The sequence below is a fragment of the Physcomitrium patens genome, chromosome 12, assembly GCF_059467195.1.
Source record: "Physcomitrium patens ecotype Gransden chromosome 12, ASM5946719v1, whole genome shotgun sequence".
Lineage (NCBI taxonomy): Eukaryota > Viridiplantae > Streptophyta > Bryopsida > Funariales > Funariaceae > Physcomitrium > Physcomitrium patens.
This window is the reverse complement of record NC_143421.1, coordinates 2635496-2650544: the sequence shown is the minus strand read 5'-3', so window position 1 is coordinate 2650544 and position 15049 is coordinate 2635496. Positions and strand designations below refer to the sequence as shown.

General features: G+C 36.2%; 2 protein-coding genes across 6 annotated transcripts; one reads left to right on the top strand and one right to left on the bottom strand.

The window, feature by feature from the left end:
• Window positions 1-1322: 1322 nt before the first annotated feature.
• Window positions 1323-4400, bottom strand: LOC112289745 (starch synthase 1, chloroplastic/amyloplastic). 3 transcript variants are annotated; one of them, XM_073537760.2, is made up of 2 exons: window positions 4228-4400; window positions 1323-3607 (listed from the first exon to the last, which is right to left on the bottom strand). In XM_073537760.2, the coding sequence occupies exon 2, from the start codon at window positions 3572-3574 to the stop codon at window positions 1646-1648; it is 1929 nt and encodes a 642-aa protein (XP_073393861.1). In that variant the 5' UTR covers window positions 3575-3607; window positions 4228-4400; the 3' UTR covers window positions 1323-1645. The 3 variants fall into 3 exon arrangements, with proteins under 3 accessions (XP_073393861.1, XP_073393864.1, XP_024391019.1); XM_073537763.2 differs by having other exon boundaries at window positions 4194-4393; XM_024535251.3 differs by having other exon boundaries at window positions 1323-3653; window positions 4228-4381.
• A 1297-nt stretch (window positions 4401-5697) lies between these two features.
• LOC112289338 (small ribosomal subunit protein eS12) lies at window positions 5698-6987 on the top strand. 3 transcript variants are annotated; one of them, XM_090254589.1, is made up of 2 exons: window positions 5698-5998; window positions 6401-6987. In XM_090254589.1, exon 2 carries the CDS (start codon window positions 6415-6417, stop codon window positions 6823-6825), a length of 411 nt encoding a protein of 136 aa, XP_090110715.1. In that variant the 5' UTR covers window positions 5698-5998; window positions 6401-6414; the 3' UTR covers window positions 6826-6987. The 3 variants fall into 3 exon arrangements, with proteins under 3 accessions (XP_090110715.1, XP_024390255.1, XP_090110716.1); XM_090254590.1 differs by lacking the exon at window positions 5698-5998 and adding an exon at window positions 6134-6269; XM_024534487.3 differs by lacking the exon at window positions 5698-5998 and having other exon boundaries at window positions 6132-6987.
• Window positions 6988-15049: the final 8062 nt, after the last annotated feature.

Below are 15049 nucleotides of genomic sequence, written 5' to 3'. Positions count from 1 at the left end.
AACTAGTGATAATTTAAAGAGCAATTTTTTCTATTTATTCCTTCTCATGACTTCTCATTCTCATTGTTCTTTTCATTTGTTAATTCTATTGACATGATTATTGCAAGCTTTTATTTTTCATTTTTTTATCTTACATTGATAATCTAGTCTAAATTCTATTAAATGCTTTCTATAACTTTAAGTAAATTGTGTGGCTTAAACCAAGTACTTTTTTAAAAACTTTTTCTTGGCTGAAGAACATACAGAATGTGGAATGCAGAAAGCATTTGAAATTTTAAATATGGTGTTTGCTTGATGTTGTTGTCACTAATCACGGAGGTGTCCCTGCCAGTGGGATACGACAGAGATCGTTTGCACACAAATTCCTGCTGCTACTTAGCTTCCAAGTCACCATTCTGCCAGTAATGCACTGTTTACATGCTTAAGTGGATTACTTTATCACATGTCACGACAAGGCACTGCACTGAATGACAACGTATTATTGGCCATTTTGGGTAGGAATGAAGATGAATGAGGGTGATGTTTGGCAGCACAGCTAATTGGACGATGGGTCATCAACAGAATGCTCGGTTGTGGGCTTCATCTGAGCCTTTGTTCAAATATCTGGATGTTCCCACTAGGCCATATCCTTCACAGCAATTAAATTAAATCGCTGGCATCCTATGCTCCATCAACTTCATCTTTTGCGGAATGCAACACCAAACATGCTTTCCATCAGTGTTGCTATGTATTACCATTCACAGAATGTCATCTTCTGCAAAACGTCAACAGCTACAAAAACAACTACTTTACTCTGAAAACAGCCCTAATCAGATGCTGGGCCACAAAATCCCAAGCGAGGTCGTGAATAAGACGTGGCATTCTTCACCAGTAGTCGTGCACGGAGAACCAAAAGCAGAGATAGGCGACCAACCTCACTGACAAATCGACTACAAGATGCCAGCGGATCATTTTTATGCGAACAGAATATGCGTAAGAAATGAAAAAAAAAAACAATGATCACAACCATGTAATCACTAGAAGGCTCTATCTCAAAAAATCATCGTTCAAATTGTCACCTCAGCGAACTCCAACGAAACGCCAGCATTGACGAATTTCACATCAGTTACTCGCTAATCATACAATTAAGAATTGGCCCTACCTCTACATTCCTCTTCCACTCTCTCAACCACATAACCACATAATAGAAGATTCTAGCTGAAATAGAAACGTTCAACAGAATTATGTATTTGCAAGTCCCTGTACAGGTGAGCCGTCGTTAGAAAATCACACTGTGTCAGGCTCATCAAACAACACCTGGGACAGAACCAAAACAAAAGCAATGGCAGCAAAAAGCTACGCAATAACAGCTTCCATAGAAGCCAGCGATTGTAGGAATTGTGATAATCTCAAGTAACAGACCTGACTCATTCGCCAACCTTCAAAAGGTCCGTGTCTAAATGGCCCACAAACCAGCACCGACTGAAACCTACCCTACGTTTACGTGATCATACTACAGCTCTATTTCCGCCGGCGAAAAATCTAATCAAACCTAAACCTTGCAACAACACATTCGCTGTCCGTGAACTACATTCTTAGCTCCACCACAGCTCTGAAGGATAGTCTACTAAAGCATCCACTAAAAAAAAAATGCCCTGCACACGCCTTACGCCGCATACGGTGGATCGATCATCGCCCACTCGAACACTTGCTCGTACTGCAGCGCAGACCGCGTCCACGACACGTCCTTCTCCATCCCCCGCTCCTGCATCCGCGCCCACCCCTCCTTGTCGTTCCGGTACGCGAAGATCGCGCCCCACAGACTGTTCACCATCGCGTCCTTCGACAGCGGCGAGAATATCCACCCCGTCCCGCTCCCCTCTCCGTTGTTCGCATCCGGGTTGTAGTTCTCGATCGTGTCCCGCAGCCCGCCCGTTGCGTGCGCTACTGGGATCGTCCCGTACCGCATCGCGTACAGCTGGTTCAGCCCGCATGGCTCGAATCGAGACGGCATCAGCAGGATGTCGCACCCTGCCGTGATCCTGTGCGCCACCGGCACGCTGAATCCCACCCACCCCCGGAACTTCTCCCTGTACTGCGTCTCCGCCCACTTCATCCACTTCTCCATCTCCGTGTCCCCGCTCCCCAGCATCACCACCTGGATGTCGTCCGTCATCAGCTCCGGCAACCCCTCTTGCACGATGTCCGGCCCCTTCTGGTAATCCAGCCGCCCGATGAACCCGATCAGCGGCACCTCCGGCCTCACCGGCAGCCCCAACTCCCTCTGCAGCGCGGCTTTGCACTCCGCCTTCCCCGCCATATCTCCCACCGTGAACGTCGCAGGCAAATGCCGGTCCACCGAAGGGCTCCAGTCGTCCACGTCCACGCCGTTCGTGATGCCGTTGATCACAGCAGCTCGGCTCCCCAGCAGCTTGTCCAGCCCGCACCCTCCCTCCGGAGTCGTGATCTCCCATGCGTACCCCTGGCTCACCGTCAGAATCCGATCCGACGTCACCACCGCCCCCTTCAGATGATTCACCGCCTCCCCCTTGTCCAACGCGTGCAATCGAGCCCACTCCGGGAACACCCACTCCAGCGCCCCGTACCATTCCAGCGGGATGCCCAGGTTGCTGAACGTCGTCGCCGGCTCCACCCCTTGGTGCGCCAGGTTGTGGATCGCCAAAATGCACCGCGAGTTCACGTACACGCCGTGCCGCCTATACTTCGACGCCAGCAGCACGGGCACCAGCGACGCATGCCAGTCGTTCGCCACGAACACGCACTTCTCCCCGTACGTGTACCCGCCCAGCGCCAGCACCAACGGCGCCTCGCACGCTGCGTGGCACAGAAGAGTGAACCTGAATTGGTTGTCGCCGAATGCGCCCCTCGTATCCCCGTACGGCGTTCCCTGCCGATGGTACGACGGATGGTCCACGAACACCCAGTCCACCCCCGCCCGAAACTCGTGAAAGAACGCCACTTCGTGCGTCGCCCCGAAGCACGCCACCGGAATCCGGCACTGGCAATCGAACGCGCCCTCGTACATCGCGTCCGTCACCCCGTTCATGTACCGCGGAGCCACCACCATCACGCGGTGCCCCCTCTGTGCCAGCGCAATCGGCAGAGACCCGCACACGTCTCCCAACCCACCGGTTTTCGAGTACGGCGCCACTTCCGCAGACACGAACACGACGTTAAGCAGAGTCTTCGCGCGCTTCGTCTCGTCCGAGTCCGCCAGATCCTTCAGCATCTGCTCCTGCTCTTGGTTTCTTTCGCTGGGGTCGGCCGAGAACGTCAGAGTGTTCTCGGGCGCGGGGGTTTGCGGCCATGCACCGATGGACGACTCCACCGCGCTGCACCACACGCCATTGCGGCTGGAAGACGAGGATGAGACAGCCTTCAGAGGAGTCACCTGCACCACCAGGACCTCAATTGCCGACGTTTTCAACGACAATGCCCGGCTGATACGAGAAGTACTAACCCAATTTCCCCGAAGCCCAGAACCTATCCCTTCTTCAGTTCTCTTGTGTGAAGATGCAACCCCTGTAGACGCCACACCCCTGCCGCAGCAACTCGTCAGCTGGACTGCCGCCATACTCTCTTACAGCATAAATCAGTCTCTGAATATCTGCACCAGTACCACACACCACACCCCATCCGTCCTCTCAGCATACCTGCCGCAACACAACCGCATCCGTCATCCTGGAAGATTTCCTGTAGATCACATTCTGGGATTTCCGACCTCGACTGAAGCGGTGTGAAGACAACCGAATGTCCTTCACATTCGAACCGCCACCACTTCAGCCCAAGTGCATCACAAGAAAACCCTCTCGATCATGTAACATAGGTTACCATTACCAGAATTGACAAAATGAGAAATAGGGACATGCCCACGACCGAACCCTGAAACGTGAAAAGCTTATGAATTTACACACCACGTTTCAAGAATGCAATGGCAGTCCAGAATTCATATAGAGACACGATGAAACACTCTTAACTACTCAACAGAACCATCGCCACTCGACTCTCAAACACTCTCAAACCAACCAACATGCAAGAGACAATCCCGACAACCATCACCACCCCACTCGAATCTCCACCATTCCTCGCCAGTTTCGACAAGCATTCCGACCCCCTTACTCCACCGGAAACTTCCCCACCGTTGATCACACACCGACAATCAAAAAAATAAAATAAAAAAGATTCCATCTCACATCACGTCTGGTGAGCCTCGGCGCGACGAAATACCTGCAAATCCCCGAACTCCCCAGCTCCTCCGCGTCCTCGTTTCCACCCACTGCAGCTGCTCCCTCCCTGCACCGTCAACACCCCACGCGACCACGCATCGACCGACCAACCGCGGCTTCACCCCGGCGAGATCTTATCAGGATAGCAACCAGAGGCAGCTCGCGCATCAAACAACCAGGCTCCGACCCTATGCTTCCTTTCTCCTCTCACTTCCACTTCTTTCCGCCTCGGTTCCACCGGCCAACAATCCCCTTCCTTCTATGGTACCTACCAGATGGGTTTTCTACCCACCACCCAAGTGATTCCCCCTCTCCTGGTAGGTAGTTGAGCGGCATCAACGGGATCGGGGACACGTGGTCAGGAGGCCGTCCCCCTCCCCAAAGCCCCACCATAAAGCTGGGGGAGATATTCTGCCTCTTGGTCACGTAACCGGTCACGTGTTCAAACCCCCGCTCCAACATTCTTCAGTGGATGTTGTACCCCCCCCCCACTTGTGCCTCTTTAAGCTCGACATCCGTCCATTGGTGGAAAAGTCATCCAGTCAATTAAACCCTAAAAGTTCCTGTTTCCAAATATGACCTTGCCCTATTCTTCACCACCACCCAAAGAGAGATGAGACCTCGTTCGTCATGAAAGAGTAACAATAAATAAATAAATCTTTCTAAATTATCTCACAATGATATTTTTCGACAAGGTTGTGCTTTTTTCCTTTACACTTCAAAATTCAATCGGTTTGTCTTACTTGAGTTTGGAGAGTGTGATGAGCGCATGTTGTGTGGTCTGGACCTAGGAAATGTAAAATAATGTGAGTTGCACTTGGGACATTCCCAATGGTAAATCATCGTGATGAATTGTTCTGCCGGTTTCAGATTCCAACAGCTGAGAAGTAGAAATGGAAATATAATTTACCGTTTTTCCAAAAAGATAATATAACACATTGCAATAATCCTTGTGCTGTTCATTCAATTGTACAATCACATCTCAATTACTTTGGGAAGCTTACAGTGACATGTAAAATATCTATGTAATACATGCAGTGGATTATACTCATTTAAATTTCACAATTTTGTTCTTTCTTCAATTCTAAAGTAGTATACTATTTAAAGTGAACACTTGTAGAGCTGTATCTATCTCGTATCTTCAATTGTTTTATTTTTTTTATCGTTTAATTTATGCATTATCACTCTCAACTGAATGCACTGTAATTACAAAATGTAATGAATTGTCTACCCCATATGTAAAATCTTGCACTACATGTTTTTACTTTTTACATGTAAAATCTAAGGTATATGCATCACATTTAAGACCATAAATCTTAGTATCATATGGTAAACCTCAAACTTTGTGCCTCGATTTACAATAAGCAAGCCACAATAATATTCAGTATGTTCCATGCAAGTATGAATGTATTATCGTCTTAATCATAATAAGAAACCATTACATCAATCATTTAATTACATCATGTTTTGTATCGCTTGATTTGTCAGAGAAACACATGTTTGTAAATTTATTAAAGATGTTTTGAATACGTTGTCAATTATTTGTTAAGTTGGCGCAAAACACTGCACAAGTTTTCTATCTTGTAAATTTATTTATTTCCCAATTTTTTTTGTATTATGGGATTCGGAACGCCCCACATTTAAAAAAATAGACCAACAAAACCATTTTGACTACATCATGGATGGGAAATCGATTAATAAATACCTACACCATCGAAATATTGGAAAAAGAGGAAAGGAAAAATCTGGGCATGCAATCAACCCCTAAAAATGTATTATTATTATTATTATTATTATCATTCTACTGTATGTTAAAAACCTTATAAACTCGAAATTGTAACTGACGAAGCTTCACTTTATATTACGAAATTTTAAATTAAATTTTTGATTTTTCATAATATCAATACCCATTATTTAATGATAACTGGACACAAGGCTAAGTGTGAAGGCCCTTCTTCTGCAATAGATTTCTGCATGTCCCGTAACCCTATTCTGAATCTGCACTTCAGAACGAGTTCGCGCCCGTCCATCTTTACTCTGCAGGTTCTATAGCGATCGGTCTCCTTCTATCGCCAATCTGGAGCACAAGAGGAGATTGTTGTGCTGAATTTTCCATTGATCCACGTCGTAGTTTTGTGATTTTCATTTCTCATTACCGCCTTTTACGATGGCAGACAAGGAGGAGGTGATGGCTGATGCGTCCGCCGTGGAGGAGGCCCCTGCGCCGGGAGAGCCTATGGACATTCTCACCGGGCTGCAGATGGTGTTGAAGAAGGCGCTGGCGCACGACGGACTCGCCAAGGGGTTGCACGAGAGCGCCAAAGCCATTGAGAAGCACGCCGCGCAGATGTGCGTGCTGGCGGAAGATTGCAACCAGCCTGATTACACGAAGCTGGTGCAGGCGCTCTGTCAGGAGCACAATGTAAACCTGGTCTCGGTCCCCAGCGCTAAGAAGCTCGGCGAGTGGGCGGGTCTGTGTAAGATCGATTCCGAGGGGAAGGCGCGGAAGGTTGTGGGATGTTCCTGCGTCGTTGTGAAGGATTACGGGGAGGAAACCGAGGGCTTGAACGTCGTGAGAGAGTATTTCAAAAACCAGTAGTAGGGCTTAATTTTGTTTTGTTTTATTTCCCCGCGAAGGTGACAATAGCTGCCAACCCATTTAATTGTTCATTCTAGCATGTATTGTCCTAGAATCAGATCTGGTTCCCTCGCTCTCTCTCATGCTTCGCCGGTTCTTTCTTAATTACGCAATTCTCTCTGATCTGCTTGTGGAAACACTGTGAATTGCATTGCTAGTCCTTTCTACGAGTGCGTGGATTGATTTGGGGTTTCTTCTGAAACTGTTTGTTTTGTTTGTTTTTAGTTTTAAAAATCTGAGTCAAGGTTTGGGGACCAATTTCGAGGTTTAGGGTTGTGGACAATTGATCCATAGAAGTTCGATACATTGGAATCGGTTCTTTTTATGGACCACCTGTTTCGACAATAGAAAACCATCTTTAGTTAATTCTGTGGATCAAACAGTAAGGTTTCGAAACTTTTGTTGCAACTACATACTCTTCCCGTTTCATTGCTCTTAGACGGGTGACATTTGGTCCATTCAGTTTCATTTTTGAATTTGTTCAATTTGAGTCTCGTCGTAATATTTCGTCGTACTTTCATAAAAATCTCTTTCATACTGTGTGTGTATATTTACTTAATGCCATAAAAGCACATTTGTTTGGTTAAGAAGTTCAATATGTGGTCGGGAAAATCTTAATTTACATCATGATTTTTCTGAGTTTTTATTCTTAATTTTTAAAACTGAAAAATTGTCTTAATCAAACCACTAGAATTAGGTTAAATAACCTACATTCATCCTAATATGTTTCTACTTTGAAAAGAAAAATGAGTGATTTTATTCTATTTTTGCTATTCCTCTTGATCAAGCTCTCATCTTGACAATTGAAATAAAATTCTAATTGCATATTACATTACAATGCATATTTAAAATAATTTCAAAGTATTTGTATTGAAGAATAAATTATCACATATATTTTCTCACCATCAAGGATATTATATAACATAAATCTAAATCAAAGGGCATGATTTTGGAATGTTGCTAATGCCACCACAATTTTTTCTAAATCTATATTATATATCACAATGCACTTTGTGGAACATTATTTATGCATGCCACAATGGATAATGTGTATATTTCAAATGGATGTTTTAGTATTCTGCAAAGTGCATTGTGGTGTATAATGCAAATTTAGGACAACTTGTAGTAGCATTGATAAAAATTATGATGGCATGTGGTGCACGGCAAGTATGCGGTGGTGGTAGCAAAAAGTGAGGTGGCATTAGCAACATTTTATTTTTAATAAAAGATAAAGAAGTAAATAAAATAAGATCAATGTAAAAACTATTTAAGAATACATCTTAAGAAAACAAAAAGATGGAGAATAAATATTAGAGAATAATAATTAAAGGCATTATTAATGGATGTGAATGTTATGAATTAGTCCTAAAATTGTAATTGAAATTGTATTTTTTATTTATAGTAAAGTCTATATATATGCATATAAAATAAAAGATGATTAAAATAAGTTTATATTTTTGTTAAAAAAAAATCATTTATATATGAATAAGAAGATTACAAAAGCTTGTACTTAGTTGTATGAGATGAGTTTGTTTAAGCATTTAATCATATTGTATAATGTTTTTATTTTTATTATAATTTCTATAATATTAGTGCTAATTTTGTTTTATTTTTTAATTCATATAAGATGTAGATTTGGCTTTAGACTTTGTTTATAGGATTTTCAATCTTAATAGCTTAGCAAAATCGGATTTTATCTATTTTTATATTTTATTTTATAAATTTTAGTCTAAGAAGGAAGTAAATTAGAATGTTTACTTTATTTTAATATGCTTTGGTGTCATTCATTGGATATCATTGGTTTGATAGTTTGTTAATAACAATTTAACCTACTCACAAGTTTAAGTCTTAGAAGTAATAAATTGTGGCTAAATACAATATTATAGATTTATTTATTTATTTTAGTGACAATTTTATGATGAAATCTTTTTCTAATGATTTGATACAAAAAACACTTGAAAAATGCACCATTTTCTATCTTTCGAAACCAAAACAAGGAAATGTACAAAGAATTTAACAAAATTTTGCAAAGTTTATATAATATGTTGCCTTTAACTACTAATGCTTTGTTTAAAACATATTAGATTTAAAAATAATTGATAGAGATTTTAAAACAAAATATATTACATATGCATGTTTATATTATTAGTTATGTTTTAGGATTTTAAATAGGACATATTTTCACTTAGAAAGCTACATTTAACATCCAATATTAAGGTAAGTTTATTTATTTATTTATTTTTAATCTCTTTATTACAAAGTTGAATCTGTAAAAGAAAAAAACGAATTAAATACAATTACTCTATTAATATTAATTTAAAGACCATACTAAGAAATAATCATTTAGAAGACCGTTTTGTTTGTGGTATAAATATTAACAAGGATAAAAGCATGAACAATATCTTTTAGCTTCAAATACAACTTTCACTTAATAAGTTTTTCTTTTAATTTTTTTTAAAGAGTAATAAAATGTGATGTATTTGAGATCTAGATATTAGTAATTCTATATTTATGGTCATTTTAATAACAATTGAGAAATTTGAATAAGTTATTATTTATGTAAAATATTAAAATGATGTAATGCAATTTCTTGGTTGAATTTTTGTAAAGTTAAGTTTTATTTTAAAGATTTCATACATATTGTAATATCATCTAATCTTTTGATTTATAAATACTTATCATTATTGATAATTTTGATAAGTAGTTAGATTCAATTATTTTTAAATAATAATATACCAATTCTTTATACTTGAAATTAATAAATTTTGGTATGTGGTAGAGTATTAAAGGTAAAAATCTAAATAAAGTTTTAAAATAATAATTCATTTATGTATTGATTTCTATTTAATTTAATAGTTTAGGCATTTGTTATATTTTCTTCATGTTTTTTAGAAATAAGTTCCATAAGAATTAACAAAGTTATTATTAAATTAATAAAGTCAAAGGTTTATTATACAATGTTTGCTACAATATCTAATTTATGATTTGTATAAAGGTGGTTAATTGGTCTTCTGAGCCTCCAATAGTATTTTATTCTTACACAAAAAAACCAGCTAGTTATTTGATTATTTTTGAAGCATTTGTAATTTACTTTGAATAATATATACGGAATATTATCAAGTAGTCTATTTATCTCCAATAGTCTCACTAAGTATTAAAATTCTTTGCTAAGATTGTAGTACCACATATATTATATTTTTTTCTATCTATATAAAATTAGATATATTTTTAAAAAAAATTTATCTTATTTTTAATGTAATAAATTTAATTTTTTTTTAAAGATTCATCAAGTAATAACACAAATAATATTTTATGAGATAAATTCATTGGTAGTTAATTCTTTATTTTATGAAGAAGTTTTGAAAGCCAATTTCTAGATTTATTTATCTTTTTATTTTTATTTTTATATCATCTTATTGTTAATGGTTGGTCTTTGGTTTTAATGGATGTTATTGATATAAAAAAATCAAAAATTACTTTTGGCATATTATAAAAAATTTAGATGCCTTCTATTTGCACTCATTATAATCATATTCATGCCAATGTATAAGACACTCCAATTTATTTTGGCATCACCTTAAACTAAGTTTTTTCCACTTTAAATTCTTAGTTTTTATCTATTTTAATTAGAGGTTGAAAAAAATGCTTCTTTCCTATATAATTATAATATAAGGTTCTATAAGAAATATACAAGGAATAAAATAAAATATCATTAATTTTGGTAATTGCAACCAATATGAAATTAGATTATTTACTTGATTAATAAGTCCTATAAGTCTTTGATGCCTTGCTTTTATAAAAGATTCTAAATCTTAAAAATATTCTTAGTATAATTTGATAAAATTTCAATTCTTAAGATACAACTTTAAAAATTGAGAATATATTATTCTTATAAATAGGGAAGGAGTGTGTTACATCTATGATTGTTCTTTTTGTTCTTGCATTTAAATAAAGAGCACAGCCAATGTCATATAAAAGTACTTGTTTTCTCAACTTCATCAATCAATAGAATACAAGTAGAAACAATGACTTTTATCATGCTCTCCACACAAACATAACAAATGAAGGTGTTTATATCTTTGTATCACATCATTCAATAAAGTACAAGAAATGAAGTTTTTACAGTTAGTCTGTCTACCTCTCAATATAACTAGAAAGTCTGAAGATCATCTGCCCAGCCATGGAAGAAAAGACCTGTGAACCCACGTTCATCAGGTGAATTCAGAGACATTCCAGTATGAAGCAACGATATTAACAATAGGACTCAAAATGAAGAGTGATAGTTTGTTGGAATCAGTGGAGCTGCACCAGGATACCACAATTGCTACATGTTACTAAACTAGATCAGAAACAATGCAGAATCTGATGTTCCTAAAAACGAGAAGTCGAATAATCTACCAAACGGAAAAGAAAGAAAAGAGAGAAAATTGCTAACTTAAAGCACTTCGTGTCCAGATTTTAGCTTTTCAACGGAACCAGGAGGGAGAAAATTGCAGGTTTCGGTTAGTTCGATGTGTATAATTTTTATGACCCCAATTCAAAGATATAGACCCAAGAACTAGAAAAGCCCCATTTTCAGGGATGTCAGAGTTTAGATTGGAAAATTCCAGTTGATTCCAGTTTAAATCACATGAAACAACTCCATTCTGGGAGCAAAGTTTGTACTCCATGGTTGAAACAACAAAGTGTTTGAGCACCTCGGTCAGGGGATTCTTCTAACATGTCCCTAGCGAGGAAGGCAGCAGTTTGGACTCCTTTTTCGCTCTCACAAAACCGTCGCAACCCTTACTGATTCTTCATTTGATAAAGCTACTGTCAATCATCTACTCACACTACGAGAATGTTGGCAACAATCAGCATAGAGAATGCAACAAATTTTCAGAAGAGTGCAAAGTGCTCAATACCCACATGTGTAGATATGGAGCAGTAAACGCCTCACGTTCGTCTTACCCACATTCTAATTATCAATGTCCACTTGTATGAGAATCGAACTAGGTTTGTGGGAGCAATGCTGCTAGTCAATGCAGTTGGTGACCAATTGCTGCTGCATGTGTAATCTGCAGGGCATCAAGCTACTGCTTACACTTCAACCTGCGTGTGATCACCAATTTAGGAATCGTTTTGAACCTTCCAAGCCGATATGACGACAATTGCATTCACTATGCAGCTCTGCAGAGGAATATTCTGATGATAAGTACCTCAAATTACTAACGACTCTGCAAACCATCATTTTGGGGGGGGGGGGGGGGACGAGACGTAGCAAACCGAGAGCAATGGATGACGATGAGGAGGAACTCCTGCCATAAAGAACTCCAGCCGAAATCACACAAAAAACAACCAGAGTATCTACCCGAGGATTTTGAAGCGACGATTGACTCCATAAAATCAGAACCCACATGAAGAGATCTTCGATCGCATGAGGAATAACAAACAAAAGAGATGCCATCGACATCACACCGTCAGCAAAAATCTTCCGAAGGTTACAAGACTCCACTATTTGCTGAACTGAGCGAGGAAAACGAACTATGATCATCATTGGAGACTGCTTCACTACTGTACGTACTGATGGACACATAAAACCTGAAACCACCCATGTCAGGACTTGAAATGTGCAGAATATGAAGAAATTTACGGAATCATATCATGTAGTTAACAAGGAACAACATGCACTGCATCTTTGCTCTTTTGTTGCACAAGGAGTATTCTCGAGGATCTTCATTGCGTGCTTTTGTGCAATGACAAGTCACTGATCACACGTCCCGCTGCTGTTATTCATTCACATCAACCTCACCAGCTAATTAACGCAGATGTTGAACTTGCAATGGCAATTCCGAACAAGATGCTTGCCAACTATAATGTGACTGCAATCAATGTATAGATTTGGATCAACAACATTGTCTACATTCAAATGGGATGCAGATGATACATTTAGATGATAAACACTTGTTGACCTACATGATGATTGTTTTTGGTAGTGAAATCTAGAATTTGGTTGATCATTACTTTGTTGGGTCTTTAGTCATTGAGCATCTCTAATGACATTTTGGAGTTGTTGTTGACGTGGTTGTTTTTGTTTTTTTTTGGTGTTTAGTAGGTTAGATGGTGCTTCATGGTTTGAAGGAGAAATAAAGATTTCAACGCCTTATTATAAGTTGTCAATAATATTAGAATTAATTTAATTAATTAAAGAATAAATAAAATTTTGAAATAAAATATAAAATTCTATCAAATAAAATACTATAAACTCTTCTTGTTAATATTTTTTTATTGATTATATATTTTTTGTTTCTAAATCAATAAAAAAATGAAATTAATAAAACTAATATTATTCAAAAACAAAATTGATAGATTTGATATTCATTAAATAATATAAATTAGAAAAGTTTGTAGATCTAGTATGATAATGTGGTTGATTTGAGGAATTCTTATAAGATTAAAACTTCTTTCATGTCAATAATTAGAAATTTTTATACCTAATTTGGAAATTAAAAGAATAATTTATTTAATCGTAATTCTAATGTCTATATTGATATAAGATTGCTTTAGCTTTCATAGATTTTTATTGCATTTTTATAGATTTGTAGTAATAATAAGAAAAATCCAAAAGAATTCTTTGCAATAGACATTGCTATAGTTGTTTTTAAATGACTTTGATAATTTTGTGCATTACATTAAAGCCTTTTTTAGCATACTTATTTTTACTTGCAAATACAATAGCAGCTTAATTTTTTAAAAAATCTAATAAAGAATCTATCCTTGGCTAAGACTTTAAATTTATAAGCTATTTTTTTTCAATATTAAAAAATAATTTCCTGTCTTCTTATTTATTTCTTATTGTAGATTAAAAAATAAAATACTTTTTTTTTCTTAGTAATTATGTATTTCTTAATTTTAACAAACTTTATACAAAACATTACCTATAGAATATTATAAATAAGCTGCTGTTATTGTTATACAATCAAATAATATCAAATGCCCACTTATTCTTGTTGTATACAAATAAATTCAATTAATTTGTTTTTTCATATATGCAATAATTCTTATAAAAAATTTAGGTTTAGTTATTATTTTTTTTTTATAAAATTATATAACTAATTCTTATGAAATTCACAGTTAAAATACTTGTTTTTTTTTTCTTTAAAATTCTTATAAAATAATTTTTTAATTTAAACTTTAATTATTAAAAATATTATTCTTCATCCATAAATATTGCAAATTTTTTTTGAAAATATTTTTTTTGGATTTTTATTGGTAAGGAATATTAATTATACCTTTTTTTTATTGAAGATAATTGATTTACATACACTTTTTTTATTTTATTTTTGAAATTTTCTCATAAAATTGCTTTAAAAATAAAAAATAAATAAAATTTATAATTCGGTTATTATTATATTTTATAGAATTTGGAAATTCTATAATAACAGGATTATCAAATTAACTTTAAATAATGTATATATATATATATATATATATATATATATATATTTATAAATTAATCCACTAGGATAAAATTGTTATATTAGAGTCATGATTTTATTCTTACAATAAAAGTTGTAGTTTTACTAAGATAAAAATTCAAATTTATTAATTATATATAATAAGTTTCTTTACTCAAACTAGTTGGATTTGATTTAAGTATTAAAAAAGATTGATAATGTTATAGATTAATAATTAGAATTTTATTCTAATCTTTGTTCTGATCAAACTTAAAATATTTATTTTTCATGTTTTTTTTATAGCAATCCCAACATTGAAGATATATTATAGTTTGAATGTTTGTCAAGTTGGCTAGTCATTGGTTTTTTTATTATTTATTAATAATAAATATAAATTGGTTTAATATTAGATTTAAAATCATGTTAAATAATTTTTATATCAAATCTAATATATTTTCTCTTTGGTTTTAATATTATAATTAATAATACTATTTTTATTTACCAAAATAATACAGTAAAAATCTATGATATTTTGTAGTTGATTTAAATTTTTAGATAATAGTAAAAATTATTTATTAACATATTATTTTATATTTATTTATTTATCTATCTATCTATTTATAATATAAGTGTATATGTGTATATATGTGTATGAGTATATAATATATTAATTAATTTTGATAAATTTTTATCTAATAATTAATACTATTATGATAATGTTATTTTAATGATAATATTAAATATTTATT

Excerpts from the sequence above, each read along its gene's own strand:
- LOC112289745 (XM_073537760.2), bottom strand. The coding sequence starts at position 3,574 with ATGGCGGCAGTCCAGCTGACGAGTTGCTGCGGCAGGGGTGTGGCGTCT.
- LOC112289338 (XM_024534487.3), top strand. The coding sequence starts at position 6,394 with ATGGCAGACAAGGAGGAGGTGATGGCTGATGCGTCCGCCGTGGAGGAG.